Here is an 18,920-nt window from a genome sequence, read left to right as displayed (position 1 = left end):
CACACACTGACTGCACAGCTATTACTTAGTGGGTGTGACACACTCTGTACAGTTATTACTTAGTGGGTGTGACACACTCTGTACAGTTATTACTTAGTGGGTGTGACACACTCTGTACAGCTATTACTTAGTGGGTGTGACACACTCTGACTGCACAGCTATTACTTAGTGGGTGTGACACACTCTGTACAGTTATTACTTAGTGGGTGTGACACACTCTGTACAGCTATTACTTAGTGGGTGTGACACACTCTGTACAGCTATTACTTAGTGGGTGTGACACACTCTGACTGCACAGCTATTACTTAGTGGGTGTGACACACTCTGACTGCACAGCTATTACTTAGTGGGTGTGCACACTCTGTACAGCTATTACTTAGTGGGTGTGACACACTCTGACTGCACAGCTATTACTTAGTGGGTGTGCACACTCTGTACAGCTATTACTTAGTGGGTGTGACACACTCTGTACAATTATTACTTAGTGGGTGTGACACACTCTGACTGCACAGCTATTACTTAGTGGGTGTGACACACTCTGTACAGTTATTACTTAGTGGGTGTGACACACTCTGTACAGCTATTACTTAGTGAGTGTGACACACTCTGTACAGTTATTACTTAGTGGGTGTGACACACTCTGACTGCACAGCTATTACTTAGTGGGTGTGACACACTCTGACTGCACAGCTATTACTTAGGGGGTGTGAGACTGACTGTAGAGATATTACTTAGGTGTGCATCCTGTGGACACAAACACGGGGGATCAGATTGGGAACAAAGGACTTCACACCAGCAAAGGAGACCAAGCATGCATGTAACTTAACCTGAATAAGAGCTAAGACCGGGGCACAGATGGTGGGATCTGAAAACAGGTGGGAGAGATGAGGCCAGAGAGGGCCAGGCGGGGATGCAGGAAAATGCAGCAGAAGTGGAATGCGGGGTTCATGGCAAAGTGAGAGTAAAGCCACGTCAGCCAAGGGCACGGAGGGAGTGGGTGCAGGAGAAAGCAGGTCACCGCCTGGCTGAGCAGCAGGGAGCAGGCCGTGTAGGCGCAGCACTGGGATGTCTGCTCCTCTCTCGGTCCGTACTTGGTTCTGGGAGCAGGAGGCCCACCAGTGTGTGAGCAGGACGGACTCGTGAGGAGGGGGACAGGGACGTGGGTGCCCCGATGGGATGGCTGGGAGTCACCCAGGGCGGGACCCACCACAGTGCCAGGAGCCTGTACCTTCGTGTGGGCGTCCTGGTTCGCCCCGTGCCTGACGAGAATGTCAGCGACGTTCACTTTGTCCTCCTGGGCTGCGAGGTGCAAGGCTGTGAGTCCGCTCTGCAGAGAGAATGGGGCGGCAGGTATGGTGGAGACGATGCACTGATCATCTGTAATATCCCATCTTGAAAAAAGTCCTGCAATTACAGCTTCTCCCTGGAAACCACATCTTTTGAAATTGAAGACAAACCCCCTAAGTTATGGCCACTTTCCACTCAAGGCAGGTTCTCTGCTCCCCAACACTGTCAGCCAATCGTTTTCTCTGTTGGGCACTTACATCATGACCCGCGACGTTAAAACAAGTCAGCGAAGGTGCTCCCAGGAACACGCCCTTCAGCCCATCTGTGCCTCCGGCTGAGTCCATTTATTCACTTAACTGGCCCACCAGCCACCACTTCTACCTGATAAACACTGCAAGTCTGCCTTTCCCTCAATAAATCATCAGATCGGTGCACAAATGTCGTTACAGGAATGAGCTCAGCATGGCTTTCTCCAGCCCGAAGGCAGGGCACTGCTGTCTAGGGTCCTCCAGGGGCTAAACAAGAGGTGGCCCCATCGTTTGTACACAGCACCATCAATTGGCCAGTTTTACATAGAATGCCTGGCGTGTGAGCACCAGGGATGGCTTTAACCGGATTAGCCAGTGGAGCACTGTTCACAATCAGTCAGGCACAGGGCCCAGGGGCCGGAGGGGAGAGGCTCATTCAGTCTCTGCCACAATCTGGCAGCCTCCACACGGGGGTAAGCAGCTCCCATCAAGATAGAGATTTAAAGAGCACTTTTTTTTCCAGAGAAGAAGGAAGAAAAAGAGAGCTAGATCATCACTGATGAGAGCGAATCACTGATCAGCTGCCTCCTGCTCGCCCCTCACTGGGGATCGAGCCCACAACCCAGGCAGGTGCCCTGATTTGAACTGTGAGCTCCTGGTTCCTAGGCCGGTGCTCAACCACTGAGCCACGCTGGCCGGGCTAAAGAGCATCTTTAAAAGCTGAATCACTAGTCTGTGTCACAGGTGATTTTTGAGTACCATTCACATGCCAGGAATTGAGCCTATCAGTGGGCAGTTTCTGCCCCAAACGACCTGTTCAGCGCAGTCTATCCGTTCCGTCTCTCTCTCCCGCTCAGACGGAAGCAGCGGGATCATCCTGGAGCCGGCAGCCCTCGCCCCATGCACACGCAGTTAAAATCGGCAGGCCTGTCTCCACAGCCAGGTGAGGCCAGCGTGGCTAAGCCATGTCTCCAAAACCCGTGATCTCCAGCCACGGGCTCCTCAGGAACCAACAGCACAGAGAGAAGATCTTCCTCCGGCTGGACAGCGAGCAGGCCTTGTGTGTAAGGGCTGGGCTTGTTCGTTGGTTACTACATGGAGGTCGGACAAGGAATAGCGCATCAATGCTGTATCACGGCTATTCCTGAGAACATGAACTTACTGGCTTCAGCTGGTCTGAAACAGGAAAAGAAGGCGTGTGCTTTCCTAAAGCAATGAGACCATTTGTCGTTGGTTTTGCTTATTCCTGAGATACTTTCACAGCCGCAGCTGTGTCAGTGGATTAGACACACGTGAAGATAGACACGTGGATAACAGGGGTTCACAAACAGATGCAGGGGCAAACGTGTACGTGTAAAAGTCACGTTTGCATACTGAATGCTGTATTGTCCCTGACCCTCATTCTATTTTTGCTCTTGCCGTCAATCGTCACCTGAGGATATCTTCCTATTGATTTTTAGAGAGAGTGGAAGGGAGGGGGGGAAACACAGAGAGAGAAACATTGACTGGTTGCCTCCCACACATGCTATGACCAGGGCAGGGATCGAGCCTGAAACCGAGGTTCGTGCCCTTGACTGGAATCGAACCTGGGACCCTTCAGTTCACAGGCCAACACCATCCACTGAGCCAAACCGGCTAGAGCCCGACTCTCATTCTTTTGCAGTTACTGTGTGTGTCCACAGGCCATTCTCCAGGAAAGACTGAGATGACTGGGCTGCTTTATTACAGACAGCAATTCCCTGACCACCACCCACGCCAGGCGAAGGGGGCTCAGGACCTGCGTTCCATGGTGTCCCTGCCCCGTGCACAGAGCTCCTGAGGCTCAGGGCTGGAGAGTGACATGGGCAGTGGGCATGGACCAGCAGGCAGACAGCCCCAGATGGCACTGCCACCTTCCTCCAGGCTTTGGAGTCAGGACTGCAGACAGAATGAGCAGGCAGGACAGAGCGTGGACGACGGCCCGAGCCCTGGGCCTCTGGGAGTGACTGGACACTCAGAGAGGCACAGAAGGCAGCTCCCGGAGGGGCGGACTGTAACGGGCTCACAGGGAAAGGCAGGGCGCGAGGACGCACCACAATCTGTGCGCCTGTCCTGGCTCTGTGGTTTCCTGGCCACGCAGCCAGTCCTCAGCTGCCCTGGAATCCGTCACAGGCCCGCCTCCCTTACAACCCCTCGCTCTGTCCATGTCCGCGCCGACGGCTTCTCCGTACTCTCATCCCAAAGGCACGTGGCCGAACCCAGAGACAAAGCGGAATACCTTGGTCGACGTGTGGACGTCGGCGCCCTTGTCCAGGAGCGAGGTGACCATGTCCGAGTGCCCCTCCTGGGAGGCCAGGTGCAGCGGGGTCACGCCCTGCTTCGTCACCACGTTGGTCACGGCCCCGTAGCTGAGGAGCGTGGACGCGAACTGCGTCTGGTTCTTCTTGGCGGCGATGTGCAGGGGAGTGTAGCCGTTCTGCAAAGAGTGAGAGGAACGGGGTGAGCTCAGCCGCTGCCCCGGGGGACGCACGTCTCTGGAGGCAGCCGACAGAAGAGCTAGAAGCCAGCGTGTGATGGTCAATGCAAGTCCCCACCCAACACCGGAGTCTCTGAAGCGGTGTCGCAGGGCACCGCAGGGCAGAGGGAGGGACACGGGAGCCCCAAACCTCCAAACCCGCCCTCGGACATGGTCCCTCCTGAAGAGCAGCCTGAGGGGGGCCGGTGCCTTGTGCACGCCCTCCCCTAACACCCGAGGGTCCAGGCCTCCCTGCTCTCCTCCCCCCAGGCCAGCCCTCCCTCCTCAGCCTCCCTGGCAGGAGCCAGTTTCCAAGCCTATGCGCTGGGGGGCCGTCCTGGACCAGCCAGTCAGGCCGCCCTTGGACCCGCCTGTGGGACCCAGCAGCACGCACACACGCATGTACACACATGCATGCACATGCACACAGACACACGCTCACACACACACACATACACACATGCATGCGCACACACGCACAGACACACACATGCACTACCAGCAGAACCGCGTGGAGTTCCTGCAGGGTCCTGTTCCCACCTCCTGCCCACGTGCTGGGCAGCGTTTGCACGCCTTCCTCACTCAGAAGCCCCCCCAGGACGGGCTGGCGATGTCACCCCGGGTTCCAACCCCGCCCCGGCCTGGGGTCCCGGCGGCAGGCAGCCCCGCGCCTCACCTTGGCCGTGGCGTGCGGGGACGCGCCTCGCTCCAGCAGCAGCACGGCCACGTCCTGGTGGTCATAGTGGGCGGCCACGTGCAGTGGGGTCAGGCCGTTCTGCAAGGGCGGGGTGCGGGGGGTACCGATGGGCGAGTGACCGGGGCGGGGCGCCGGGCCCGTCCGAGCGCATCGGTTCCCACCAGCAGCGGGAGCCCAGGGGCCAGGGCACAGCTGCCCGCGGGCTTCCCTCCGGGGCCCGCCCACCGGGACATAACCCACCGGGAGGGCCGCGCTCGCAGGTCTCCACCCGCTGGGACCGCTGGGCGCCGCGTGGCCGTGGGGTGGGGGACAGGGGCGTACCTTCCCCGCGGAGTTGGCCGCCACCCGCCGGTGCAGCAGCAGCTTGGCCACGTCCAGGCTGCCGTACTTGGCGGCCACGTGCAGCGGGGTGAAGCCTTTCTGAAAGGGAACAGGGAGCGGCGCTCACCTTCCGACCGACCGCGACCACCGCCACGGCCGTCCCGCTGGGGAACACGCGGGGCCACGCTGGCCTCCGGGCGGACAGCAGGACAGGGAGTGAGAGCTGCGGCAGGAAGGGACTCCGTGGGGAGCCCCCCCACCCGTGAAACTCCGCTGGGAGAGGCCCCGCTCCTCACGGGCACGGGCTGGTCACTCGCGCCGCTGCCCCAGGCCCGGCCCCCTCCGTCTCTATGCGGACGCCAGGCCTGCATGTCAGTGCCTCTGTAGTTTCCACGCGTCCCCGACTCAGAGCGCAGGTCGGAGGGTCCCAATGCCACCTCCGCTCCATCGTCGCGGCCACAACGGGTCGCCCACGCTGTCCCGGCACCGCGTGGCAAGGGCGGCCCGCACAGCCCACAGCAGTGCGTCTGACCCGGGCGGTGAGGGCGCGTCCTGTCCCGGCCTGTGCTCCTCCCCCACGCAGCACGTCCCCTCACAGAGCACGTCCTTCACGTAGCACGTCCCCACGTAGCACGTCCCCTCACGGAGCACGTCCCCCACGTAGCCCATCCCACCACAGAGCACGTCCCCCACGTAGCCCATCCCACCACAGAGCACGTCCCCCACGTAGCCCATCCCCTCACGGAGCACGTCCCCCACGTAGCCCATCCCCCCACAGAGCACGTCCCCCACGTAGCCCATTCCCTCATGGAGCACGTCCCCACGTAGAACGTCCCTCACATAGCACGTCCCCCACGTAGCACGTCCCCCACGTAGCACGTCCCTCACATAGCACGTCCCCCACGTAGCACGTCCCTCACGTAGCACGTCCCCCACGTAGCACGTCCCCCACGTAGCACGTCCCCCACGTAGCACGTCCCCCATGTAGCCCATTCCCTCACGGAGCACGTCCCTCACATAGCACGTCCCCCACGTAGCCCATTCCCTCATGGAGCTCGTCCCACGCAACACGTCCCTCACATAGCATGTCCCCCACGTAGCATGTCCCCTCACGGAGCACGTCCCACGTAGCACGTCCCTCACATAGCACGTCCCCCACGTAGCACGTCCCTCACATAGCACGCCCCCCACGTAGCACGTCCCTCACGTAGCACGTCCCCCACGTAGCACGTCCCTCACATAGCACGTCCCTCACATAGCACGTCCCTCACATAGCACGTCCCCCACGTAGCACGTCCCTCACATAGCACGTCCCCCACGTAGCACGTCCCCACGTAGCACGTCCCTCACATAGCACGTCCCTCACATAGCACGTCCCTCACATAGCACGTCCCCCACGTAGCCCATCCCCTTCACAGGTCACCATACGCGCTGTTTCCGAGGAGGAGGCTGTCCCCCTTGAGCTTCTTTGTGAACCGGGGCGCTGACAGGGCCTTGGAGGAGCGTGAACCCGCCTTTCCGCGGACCCACGTGGGAGGCGTCCTCGTTCCTGCCGGAGCGCACGGCCCACGGAGCGCCATCTCCCTGGCACCCTCTGGGCCCGCGGCGCCCGGGGCAGCTCCGGGACCCGGGATGTGGCAACTGACTGGATGAAGCTGCACGAGCCTCCGCTGCGGACTCGGCGGGCGCTGGAGGGCGTCTCGGCCCCGCGGACCCAGCAGGGCGCACCCCGTCTGTGTGACCGACCCCACGCCCGCTGAGGGCCGGCCAGCGGCTTAGGGTCATGGTGGCAGCCTCACCGCCTCCACCGACCCCCGGGTCGGGCAGCGCTCTCTGCTTCCGGGTCTGAATCCCACCGCCGCCTCTGATGAGACCATCGCCCGGCCGGTAGGTTGTAATTTCTATTCGTGTACGTTGCTTAGTTTCGGATTTTATTTATTTTTTAATTTTTTTGAAAGCCCTTTGAACTCTCCGGGTGTGAAGAATCAGCCGTTTCTTCCGCGCAGGCGCGAGGGCTGCTCTCCGGCCTCAGCGGGTCTCCCCTGCAGGCCCTCCGCGGGGCAGCGCCCACGCCCATCCCGTCCGTGCAGGACACGTGCACGCGTCTCTCTCAGAACCCGCATCCCTCCCGCACTCGGGGCGGGGGGGGGGGGGGGGTGTTCAGCCTGCAGACACCCCCCTGCTCTGGGCGTCCCCCGTTTGCTCCCCACCCCTCGGCGCTAGTCCCCTCTGGACTCCCAGGAGCTGGGTGTGCTCAGTCCCCTCCAAGCGGGGAATTTCCAACCGGATGCATCATATCGGGGAGAAAACATCCAACCGGATGCATCACATCGGGGAGAGGACATCCCTCAGCCCCGCCCAGGGTGGAGGCAGGTGCGTGCAGGCCAGTGCACCCACGTCCTGGGTTGGGGGGCAGCGCCGTGACGTCAGAACGCGGCTCTGCAGGTGGGCCTGAGACCCGAGGTGCAGCCGGGCCGCTCAGGAGCGGAGTGGGCGGAAGCCGAGAGCAGCGCGCAAGGCGCGGAGACCTGAGCTTTGGAGGCACCAAACCTCTGGCCGATGCGGGACGCCCAGCCCGATGCTACCTTCTCCTCCTCGGGAGCCACGTGGCTCCGTGCACCTGGGGGTCTCGCTCTTTTCCTCTTGGCACACGGCCTAGATTTTATCTCGGAAGGAGGGCTATCCCTGGCTCGATGGGAACCTTCTCGGTTCGCGCCCCCGGTGGCCGCCTGGAAGCAGCACAGGCCTCTGCTGGAAAGCGGGGTCTCCTCCTGCTGCAGAGAGGACACGACCCTCCCAGCGCCCTCCGACCGTCCAGGAAACGGCTCTCCGCAGACGCAAAGAGCAGGAATGCGCAGGCCTGAGACCAGCCCTCTGGGCCGGGTCCTTGGCAGAGAAGGGGAGCTGGTGGGTTCCTGCCGCCGCAGCCCCCTTACCTTGGTCGCTAAGGAGTGGGCAGCCCCGGCCTCCAGGAGGACCGAGGCCACGTCCACCTGGCCTTCGCGGGCGGAGATGTGCAGGGGCGTGTACCCGTTGGTGGTGGCCGCGTCCGGGTGCGCCATGTGCTGGAGCAGCAGCTGCACGATCTCCGTCTTGCCCAGGCGCGAGGCGATGTGCAGAGGCGTCTGCTCCTCCTGCAACGAAAGGCAGGTCAGAGGTCAGGGCCCCGGGCAGCCCAGAGCCACCTGCTCCTCCTGCAACCAAAGGCAGGTCAGAGGTCAGTGCCCGGGCAGTCCTAATGCCGCCGCTGTCGTTCGCATCATGGTTTCCTTTTTCTAGGGGCCCCTAGGCAGAAGGAAATTATCACTACCCTGACCGCAGTTATTTCATATTTTCCTACGAGGTGACCTGTGTGGTCACAGGATCTTCCTTAGCTTTTATTGCTGGAGGGAAGGAGATATAGAAGAGGGTGCAGAGGATAAATGGTGAGGGAAGGAGACCTGACCTGGGGTGGTGACACACAATACAACAGACCGATGACGTCTCATAGAATTGTACACCGGAAACGTGTAATTTTATTAATCAATGTCATCCCCATAAATTCAACAAAATAAGTAAATAAGTTAATTGTTAGTTAAGTAAAGTATGTACTTCCCTCATCTTGGCCGTGGTTCTCTAAGCACACCCACAGGCCAGGCTTCAGCCTCATTCACCTTTAAATAGAAACCAACCCTTGGTTCTGAATAAGAAAGAAATCGCACCCAGAAGCCCTAAGACCTAGATTCCCATCGGGAGGTTTCACTAGAAGGTGCTGATTGCCTGGGAACCAGGTCAAGAGAAAGCCCAGGGGATGCTGGGAAACTGGCTGTCCCTCCGCCCGGCAAGCCAAGGCCACACGCGGTCCTGGCTTCAAGGAGAGGCTGAGGATAGAGGGCACATTGTAAGCGGATCCGTGGAAATGTCCCAGGACGCGGTGCAGGTCCGGGACTGGCATCCCGATGCAAAGGGAGCTGGGGCAGGAAGGAAACGGGCTGATGCAAGCCCAGGGCTCCCCGGGAAGCCGAGGACGGAGCTGGTGTGAGGACGCAGGACACGCTGTGGAGGCTGCAGGAACCCCTGGCTCTCAGGTGTGGTCAGGGAAACGGGTTCAGCGTTAAGGGAACCAGACCAAACTGTTCTCTTGTGAAAAGAAAGGGCGGGCAGCCTCGGTGATGAGATGAGGTCTGCGCACACTGGCCAAGGGCACGTCAGTCAAAGAGGAGGGAGGAGCGGGGCCGAGCTGAGGACACACGGAGACGGAATCGGAGCTCACAGGACGCCGCCCCTCCCAGGTGTGCGAGGAGCTACAGGAAGACGGGAGACAGCACTGGGTGGACCTCAGGGTGGTGAGGTGGGCAAAACGGGCATTTCATGGACCTGTGCCCTCCCGGAGCTGCTTCCTGTGAGATCACCTGGCCCTCTCCTCAAAGCAGGCCGAGAGGAGGCACAGCATCCACCATCAGGCCGTTCTCCAGAGGAGGAGGTTAAGAGGAATTAAATGAGTCTCCAAGATTACCCACGGTCCCTCAGCTACTCACCAGGACAGACAGACAGAAATGCTACAGTATTTCCAAGAAAAGACCCCGAGGCCAGTGGTTTTGAGGAAGGGTTTCAGGTGGTACCAAAAAGGCAAGAATAACAAGTTAAATAGGCAACATAAAAAAATTGGCAGAGATACAGAAAAAGAGCTAATGTCTATTAAAAATAGAACACATTAAAATTTGAAAATAGAAAAACATAATGAGTTTTTCTTTTGAGAGATAATGGGAAACCCTGTTATGTTTTCATAAGGATCACAAACTAGTGATTAGGAATGTTATCACAATTTCTGGTAAAAACAGTGAAGTTCATGCTCCTCAGGTTGCACTGACTGACCATGAAGTTTCTGTAAAAATAGCCGCGTGCAGGTGACCGTCCCATGAAGGAGGACAGGCAGCCACGGAGGGTGTTAGGGCAGGAGTGACTCCGTGTGACACCGTGGGAGCGACAGGTCCAAACCCACGGACTGCCCAGCACCCTGATGCAAACAGTGACGGGCTGACGCCGCCGTGTCCTTGGGGGTCATGAGCTGTGACAAGTGCACCGTCGGGTGGGGTCATTTAGGAAATCTCTGTACCTTCCACTCAATTTTGGTATAAAACTAAAGTTGCTCTAAAAATAGTCTTTAAGGAAAAACAAAACAGAAAAATGCCAAGGCAGGGAAGAATACAGTTTGAATAACAAAAACTCTAAACATTTAAGAGCAAAGTACCAGTGATGGTACCAAAGGTCATCAATTGCACTAACTTGTGCGATGGAGAGAAAGGCGATACCATCCAAAGGCAAAGCACTGTCCAGGCTGCCCACCCACCCCTGGTTCTGGGGGGAAACGCAGTAAAACCGCGGAGTCAGGGTGTAAGAAAGACTGGGAGAAGCATTAGGCTTTCCAAGTCTAACCCTCGGAACTAACAGCAAAGACTGAACATGGAACGAGAATCTGAGAGACCTCGGCGGGTGCTTCGTTCCAACAGGACAGTTTCTGAAGTGAGTCAGGCGGCCCATTCGAGCTGAGGTGTGTCAGACGGTGAAGAAGGAAAGTGTGGCTCAGTGGTTGAACATTGACCTATGAACCAGGAGGTCATGGTTCGATTCCCAGTTGGGGCACAAGCCCAGGTTGTGGGCTCGATCCCCAGTGTCGGGCATGAAGGAGGCAGCTGATCCATGATTCTCTCTGATCAGTGATGTTTCTATCTCTCTCCCTCTCCCTTCCTCTCTGGAACCAATATAGATAGATAGATAGATAGATAGATAGTTAAATAAATAGATATACAGATATAGATTTTTTTTTTAAGAAGAGAAAGTGACTAAATACTTCCCGGGAACCCCAGAGATACTGGTGTGACAGTCGGCAGGACAGCACGGAAGAAAGAGGGACAAACACTGCCGATGAGGCCAGTGTGAGGAAGAAGGTGGGACAGCAGCAGTCGGGAGGAACTTTAAGGAAGAGACATCAGCCTGGCGGGGGATGAGGGGTAGGAACAATGAGAAACAGGGAAATCCACTGAACAGTGTCTGGGCCCTGGTTCTTCTGTTGCTGACAGTGGAGGGAAGACAGAGAAGGAAAGCCGGAGTAAGGAGGGTGACCTCATCACAGGGGTGGGAAGAAATGGGTGAGATGTGTGCATACCTCCACAGCAGCAGATTGTAAATGCAAATGCGTGGAAACAAGCAGATGTGTGTGCAAGGTCTCTCACAAGGCAACATTATTCAAATGGCGGTGGGGGCTGCATTTCTTAGATACCGAATTGCACATTTCTCCAAATGCTGACGCTTCTGAAACGGGGGCATCCCCACTGCCTGCACTCGCTGCTCGCTTCCTTCTGGCCCGATGCGCGGGTCCTGAGGGGTGCCCCCCTGGAGGGAGGGGCCTGGGCCCAGCACCTACCCGGGCTCTGGCGTCGACCAGGGCGCCGTTGCGCAGCAGGCATCGCACCACCTCCACCTGGCCCGCCCGGGCCGCCATGTGCAGTGCCGTCTCCCCACGCTGCCGAGACAAGACATCAGGGTCAGTGAGCCCGTGCTCAGGTGGCAAAGAATGAAATATGCTTTTCTGTGACATTCAGCAGTGAACCCAAAGTTCAGGAAGTCTGTGAAAAGGCATAATCATTCCACTGTTACTCAGTCTGGAAACCACGGCTTTGTGTCTTCTCTGCCTTCGTACGGATACAACCAACTCCTTTGCCCTTTCAGTCCATAATGAGCCGACAAACTTACCCAAATGCCCAGGACACCAGGGGCTGAGTGTTGTAAGCAGCCCGGCAGGATTTAAATTTGTGATGTGTCGTTGCTTTTCTTCAACCTAAAACCTGTCATGATCACACTCCACTAGTGATACCACCGTGGTCACGTTTTAATGAGGAAGTCCAGATGCTGCAGGTCGAGGCAGCACACTCCAACCATCACTCCATCTGCACCACGCATGCGTCGTTCCTTCCCAGAGTTCAAAGTTAATATCCGAAATAAACTACTAGTTTTCACCTGATTGGGTTAGGAGACCTGACAGTGACTGTTTGTACCAAATCTGACCTGCCCAGGAGGTCAGATGCCTTTTAGTAATGAGCCATTTAATGACAAGTCACTGGAGAAACCTGCTGGGGTGGCAGAGCCGTCCTCGGGTGGGCAGCGCTGGGCATGGGCCTCGCACATCCCGGGCCCATCGACCGCCACACTGATCAGGAAATGGTAGCTTAGAGGTTAGAGAATTTTCTCACTGGGAAGCCTGTTCATTACTGACTAAAAGCAAGGTTTTGCCTTTTTTAAAAGGAGCCTATTTTAAAACCACCTGCAGCTCTGCACACGGCAAACTTTCAGCCATAAAGTTTGGCCATAAAAGAGCACGACACTGAACTAGCAGCGAGCACTGAGTCGCCAGCCCTAGAAAGAAGGCTGATGTAGCCACGGGAAGTAACTAAGCCGATCTCAAGGTTGGTCATGGTGAGGGGAGTCGGACAAATCCGAGGAGTGCTTTCTTCTCATTCCTTGCACAGGAAACCCTTCAACCTAGAGGATTTAAGGCGAACTTTGGGTTCTATTCCCAGTAATTGGAGACTCCATTCCTTATAAAGTTGTGGGATTCATTTCAAATGAGTTAACTTTGAAAGCATTAAACTGGACGTCTACTCTAATGTTTTATTTTATGAATGGCTCTCTGGCCCTCCAGTGCCCTCATGTTCTGGTGATATACTTGACTTTGGAGAGGAAGCGTACCGGGAGCATCCTGTTTTACAGATGATGTGCGATCGGGACAGCAACACTGTCTTCGGGCTTCGGATGTGCGGCGAGACCTTTCCTCTCTGACAACCACCATTTCTCACTTGTTTTCTATGTCACGTCAAGCCTGTCTCTAAACCAGCGGTTCTCAACCTGTGGGTCGCGACCCCTTTGGGTCGCCTAAGACCATCAGAAAACACATATATAATTACATATTGTTTTTGTGATTAATCACTATGCTTTAATTATGTTCAATTTGTAACAATGAAAATAAATCCTGCATATCAAATATTTACATTATGATTCATAACAGTAGCAAAATTACAGTTATGAAGTAGCAACAAAAATAATTTTATGGTTGGGAGTCACCACAACATGAGGAACTGTATTAAAGGGTCACGGCATTAGGAAGGTTGAGAACCACTTCCTGAAGCTGAGGTCTCCTAACTATTAAACACTCACACACACGCACACACACCTCCAGACTCCATCCTATTTCTAGGTCAGATAAGAGCACAGCCATCTTGCTAATCGTGGCAGACACAGAGACAAGATTGGATTTCTGTAACAGGAGTTAAGCCAGAGGGGCCTCCAGAGTGTACGTTCACTTCACAAGCCAAGATTCGTCAGTTTACTGACAAGATGGAAAATGCTAGTCTTACAATTTCCAATACCCTCATTTTAGAGTAAAACTAGAGGCCCAGTGCACAAATCCGTGCACGGGTGGGGTCCAGCCAGCCTGGCCCCAATCGGGGCCCAATCAGGGCCGGGCCAGCTGGGGGCAGGGGCCAGCTGGGGGAGGGGCCAGCGGGTCCCACCCCCGATTGGGGTAGGGGGGCAGATTGGGGATGGGCTGTGGGCCCACTGGCCCTGCCCCAGAATGGGGTGGTGGGGGCCGATTGGGAACTAGCAGCCAGGGGAGAGGCCATGGGTGGTTGGCCAGCCGGCCCTGCCTCTAATCAGGGTGGGGGGGTCGATCTGGGGTGGGGTCAGCCAGGGTGAGGGGCTGCAGGCCTATTGCGGTGGTGGGGGCCCATCATGGGTGGGGCTGGCCAGAGGGAGAGGCTGCAGGAGGTTGGCCACCTGCCCTACCCACTATCAGGCCGTTTGCTGGCCGTAGTGGGCGTCATAGCAACTGGTCATTACAGTGTTCCAGTCGCTGGCTTTTTATATATATATATATATATATATATATATATATATATATATATATATATATATACACACACACACATATATATATATATATAGACTAGAGGCCCAGTGCACGAAATTTGTGCACTCGGGGTGGGGGGAGAATCCCTTAGCCTGGCCTGCACCCTCTCACAGTCCAAGAGCCGGCAGTTGGATATCCTTAGCGCTGCTGCAGGGGTGGGAGAAGCTCCCGCCACTGCGCTCGCCAGCTGTGACTCCACTGATGCACGACTGGGGCTGGGGAGGGACATGGGAGGGCTCCATGGCGTGTCTGGCCCATCTCACTCAGTCCCGATTGGCCGGACGCCAGCAGCAAGCTAACCTACTGGTCGGACCATCTGCCCCCTGGTGGTCAGTGCATGTCATAGCGAGCAGTTGAGGGGCCTTAGCATATCATTATCATATTACACTTTGATTGGTTGAAAGGCCAACTGGATGACCGGACACTTAGCATATTAGGCTTTTATTATATAGGGTAAGTGATCTATATGGTGTTTACACATTTAAAACTGATAGTTACATAAAAAACCTAAAGTATTAAGTGTTAGATTCAAAGACAAGCTTTGTATTTCTAGGCAGACATCTACGGTCACTCCCCTGCCACCAGGGATCGTGTTTGATTCCTGATGACTTTGGGGGAGCCGACCTGTACTGTAAATTCCCTTTTCCTAGTGCATTACCCTTGTTTAGGCGTAAGTGTAAATAAGAAAGAGAGGGTGTGTAGAGTTTAATCATAACTTCCATCTGTTGATTATTGCACACCTCAGGGTATTCAACATGCCTGTTTTCTTTATCTCCAGTTGATGAACTGTAAGGATTGGGGGGGATTCTTCACCCAAACATGCAGCGTGAACTCAGCCAGGGATCCACTGATCTGCTAACAGGGCCCTGTCCTCTGGACAGCTCTGCGAGGCGTGGTCTTGGACCTGTGAAGCCGGTGGCCATGGCCAGCTGGACATGAGTGCGTCTGTGAGTGTTGTGGGGAGGAGGCGTGGCTGAGGGGCTGAGTGCAGTGAAATCCCAGATACATCAGGACTGGCAGAGATGGGCGAGCTCACGGCCGAAGCAGGTGCTCAGCGGCATGCCCCTTCTGGGTGTTAAAGCTGACTCTGCTGACAGCTATAGCGACCACTTGCCGCATTGGTTGGAAGCATCAGAGCGGGACAGACAGCCTGGCATCCAACAGGGCAACATGGGTTCAGGCAGCACACAGAGGCTCCGGGCAGGCGGGGGGGGGGGGGGGGGGGGGGGGGAGACAGCAAGCAGACAGTTTCACGCAGTGACCTCATCACCCCCAGGACCTGGGACCCGTAGCTAAACCTCCCGTCCCGAGAGTGACGAGGCCACAGGCAGCTGTGGGCTGCTGGTTGGCAAGTAAAGGAACAGGATGCCGGTTCAGGGTTCCCTCCAGACGAGGGACGCATAATGCCTTCAGCACGGTATGTCACCGACATGCGAGGGACACACTTATATTAAAACAATGACTCGGCCCTGGCTGGTGCGGCTCAGCATCGTCCTGTGCACCAAAAGGTCGCTGGTTCGATTCCCAGTTGGGGCACATGCCTGGGCTGCAAGCTCGATCCTGTCAGGGTGTGTACAGGAGGCAGACGATCGATGTTTCTCTCACACATCAATGTTTCTCTCCCTCCCTCTCCCTCTCTCTCTAAAAAAATCAATAAAAATATACTTTTTTTAAAAAGCAATGATTTGGCCGAAACCAGTTTGGCTCAGTGGATAGAGAGTTGGTCTGTGGACTGAAGGGTCCCGGGTTCGATTCCGGTCAAGGGCATGTACCTGGGTTGCGGGCACATCCCCAGTAGGAGATGTGCAGGAGGCAGCTGGGCACATCCCCAGTAGGAGATGTGCAGGAGGCAGCTGATCGATGTTTCTCTCTCATCGATGTTTCTAACTCTCTATCTCTCTCCCTTCCTCTCTGTAAAAAAATCAATAAAATATATTTTAAAAAATAAAAGTAAAATAATAAAAAGCAATGATTTGTTGTTTACCTGAAATTCAAGTGGAACTGGCAGTCCTGTATTTTACCTGCAACCCTACCCACTTGGTGTCTTCTCCCTGAAGAACACATCGTACCCGAGTGAAAACAAACAGAACCCTAGGAAGCAGTCGAGGGGAGGGTTCCCTCAGCAGCCGCCTCACAAGCATGTTTTTGGAGGGAGCTGAAGGGGGAGAGTGTAACGGACACGTGAGAAGATGAAACAACTGAAGGCCTCCATATTGACCAACAGATGGAAGTCAGAGTGTGATATTGCAGCTGCCAAACGGGGAAGTTTTTCAGAACCTAAGACATGTCCACGTTGTTGTTTTGTTTGTCTTTGTGGAAAGCTACATGTCCCTACGTTTGCAGAGGAGAGGACATCACTGTGGAGAACCTGTAACTGCTGAACTATTTGAAATTGGTCGGCGAAGAAGCACGGAGTCACACAAACATTTCAGAGGGGTTCTCTCTGATGGTTTTGCAAACGTCTCCCCGAGAAAAAAAGACTGCCTCAGGAGGTGTCAGTCATGCATCTCATAGATGCACTGGCCTTGTTATCGTCGTCACGTGATCATTAACAGTATCGTCATCTCTCCTGGAACCCTGCAGTATCGGGACACACGTGTGGAGCTCACAGCCGGTGGGAACACAGAGGACCTGCTCAGTGAGTGGTGCATGGTCTCCATTCACGAGCGAGAGGGGCTCCTCTCTGACCACAGAAAGGAGGGCGCTCGTTTCTCAAAGTTCTCAGAAGCGGCCTGTTGCGCAATTGCTCTCATCCTTAACCCAGTGAAGATTAGTAAATACACGGAAACGTAGGACCCCAACGCTGTAATTAGGGACATTGGTCAACGTAGCCTTTGTGTTTCCATTTTGGGACAGTTTTATGCTCCCACTGTCGGTAATATGAAGAGGGACTATTGTGTAACATTTAAAATCAAATACACGTATTTCACGTGGACTTTGTTGTGCACTAGGCACTTCAGCACAGAAACCGTCAAACACAAACCCCCGGGACGCGAGAAGAGACACAAAAGGAAGGGAATGAACATCGTTTCACGACTCACAGGGACAGAGACCAACATCCAGCAACTCTCTGGACCCACTGCCTTGGATAACGGGACTTTTAACCACGAGCACAGATGCTTGTGGGGGCAGAGCTGTTTCTGCTGCCCGCGTACATCCTCAGCAGCCCGGGGCCGAGAGCTCCCTGCACGGTGGTCCCTGTGCCCGCGGGAGGGAGTGAGCGCACGGCGATCACAGAGTCTCAAGGGTGACTCCAGACAAGGACCCACACAGAGGCCGAGCCAAGGTGCGGGAGTCCCAGGTGCCGAGGTCCCTGGCAGAGAGCAAGCTGTCTGGGGGCAGCGTGCCTCCCAGGTGTGTGAGAAATTGGATGTAACTCCTCAGGTCAGAGAGGGCGCCCTCTACCAACAAAATCAAATCCAGACAGAGTCCAAGCGGGGCAGCAGGTGGGAAACCCGTGTCCCTGAGGACGGGGGTGGCTACAGCGAGAGCAGCCTCACTCAGCCTCTCTCTGGTTAGTGCACTGGCCTGGCTGGATCCTGACCTGGAACCTGCACAGAGATCGCCAGGGATACCGTCCAGCCAGCGCAGCGAGCCCCCGGAGCTCACTGCCCCGCCCTCAGTCAGTGGAGCTCTGACCAAGCGTGGGCTGCGTCCACCGCGTGGGGACGCTCCAGGACCAGCGACCCTCCCTCCCCGCAGACTCGGCTCCGTCCTACAATCACCCTGCACCAGCCGCACCGGCTCTCTCTCCACGGCCACGAGCAGACAGACGCGCGGACAGCTCTGCTGGCCATACTCACAATGTTAGTGACGTCTGGGCAGGCGCCGTTCTGCAGCAGCAGCAGCACAATGTTCAGGTGGCCCATGAAGGCCGCCACGTGTATAGGCGTGAGGCCCGACTGCGGACAGAACAAAGCAACACGACAGCAGCTTTACTCCCCTGCATGCGCCCGGCTCTCCATCGGCGGCCTAGTGAGGGGCAGGGAGCGCAGATGGGGGAGTGAGGGGTCGTGACAAGCTGGGACCGTGTCTACCTCGGTGACCGCCTGGATGGAAGCCCTGTATTTCACCAGCAGCTCCATGACTTTGATGCGGTTTTTCTTGCAGGCAATGTGCAGTGGAGTAAAGCCGTTCTGTGCAAAAGACAACCGGTTAGTGGGAGACATGCACAACCACTCATGTACGGCATGCACAACATGGCGTCCTACCGTGTCGCCACATGTGCTGTGTCCGGAGGGCTCTGCCCCTGCAGTGAGCACTGGGCGTGCCCATGGGGGCGGCTGTGTGGGGTCCTGCTTGTGTGGACACCGAAACAAGCGCCCACAACAACACGGCAACTCGTCGGAGGAGGACAAGGGGCTGTGAGACGCGAGGGGGGCTGTGAACTGTGTCACGTGCTTCGGAGACAAGCACGTTGTTTCTGATGAAAGGCCACATCTTAGGCGCAAACACCCTTCATCGGTTTTAAATTCCAAAGCCATGACTGCCTCTACAATCAGTGTTTCAGATCTGCTACCACTTTCTCCAGGAGGAGGTGCCAGTGAGCAGAAAGCATGATTTGTGTGGATAGTTTTTTATATCCTGATGTTATATTAAAATGTGTATAAGAAGTTATCTTAGCAGAAGTTATAAGATAGGTTCATGAAACCTATTTCAGGGGGAAATGATTCTTAAATTCATGAATGTTTTTAAGAAAAGTGTGGAGGGTTTCTGGAATAATGGGAAGGAGAGATCTCTCAGAGGCAAAGGAATGTGGTGATGTCTAAGGCACTTTTAAACTTTTCACACTGAGCTCATGTGTAGGAATTGGGGGCTATTCTATAAAAATGTGCCCGGCCGGCATGGCTCAGTGGTTGAGTGTCAACCTATGAACCAGAGGTCATGGTTTAATTCCCCGTCAGGGTACATGCCCGGGTTGTGGGCTCG

General features: G+C 55.8%; 1 protein-coding gene across 38 annotated transcripts in view; it reads right to left on the bottom strand.

The window, feature by feature from the left end:
- ANK2 (ankyrin 2) overlaps positions 1-18,920 on the bottom strand; it is a 209,661-nt gene that overhangs the window by 74,696 nt on the left and 116,045 nt on the right. For 33 of the 38 annotated variants that reach the window (XM_070416839.1, XM_070416850.1, XM_070416870.1 and 30 more), the window contains 8 exons: positions 18,029-18,127; positions 17,795-17,893; positions 11,451-11,549; positions 7,984-8,181; positions 5,048-5,146; positions 4,706-4,804; positions 3,793-3,990; positions 1,229-1,327 (listed from right to left, as the gene is read on the bottom strand). In XM_070416839.1, coding sequence (XP_070272940.1) covers positions 1,229-1,327; positions 3,793-3,990; positions 4,706-4,804; positions 5,048-5,146; positions 7,984-8,181; positions 11,451-11,549; positions 17,795-17,893; positions 18,029-18,127 — 990 coding nt within the window. The remainder of the gene's footprint in view (positions 1-1,228; positions 1,328-3,792; positions 3,991-4,705; positions 4,805-5,047; positions 5,147-7,983; positions 8,182-11,450; positions 11,550-17,794; positions 17,894-18,028; positions 18,128-18,920) is intronic. The other 5 variants (XM_070416847.1, XM_070416873.1, XM_070416846.1 and 2 more) reach the window with 1 other exon arrangement.

Source organism: Myotis yumanensis, unplaced genomic scaffold, assembly GCF_028538775.1.
Source record: "Myotis yumanensis isolate MYYU_CA2020_CCGP unplaced genomic scaffold, mMyoYum1.0.hap1 SCAF_5, whole genome shotgun sequence".
Lineage (NCBI taxonomy): Eukaryota > Metazoa > Chordata > Mammalia > Chiroptera > Vespertilionidae > Myotis > Myotis yumanensis.
This window is presented reverse-complemented; position numbering and strand designations above follow the sequence as displayed.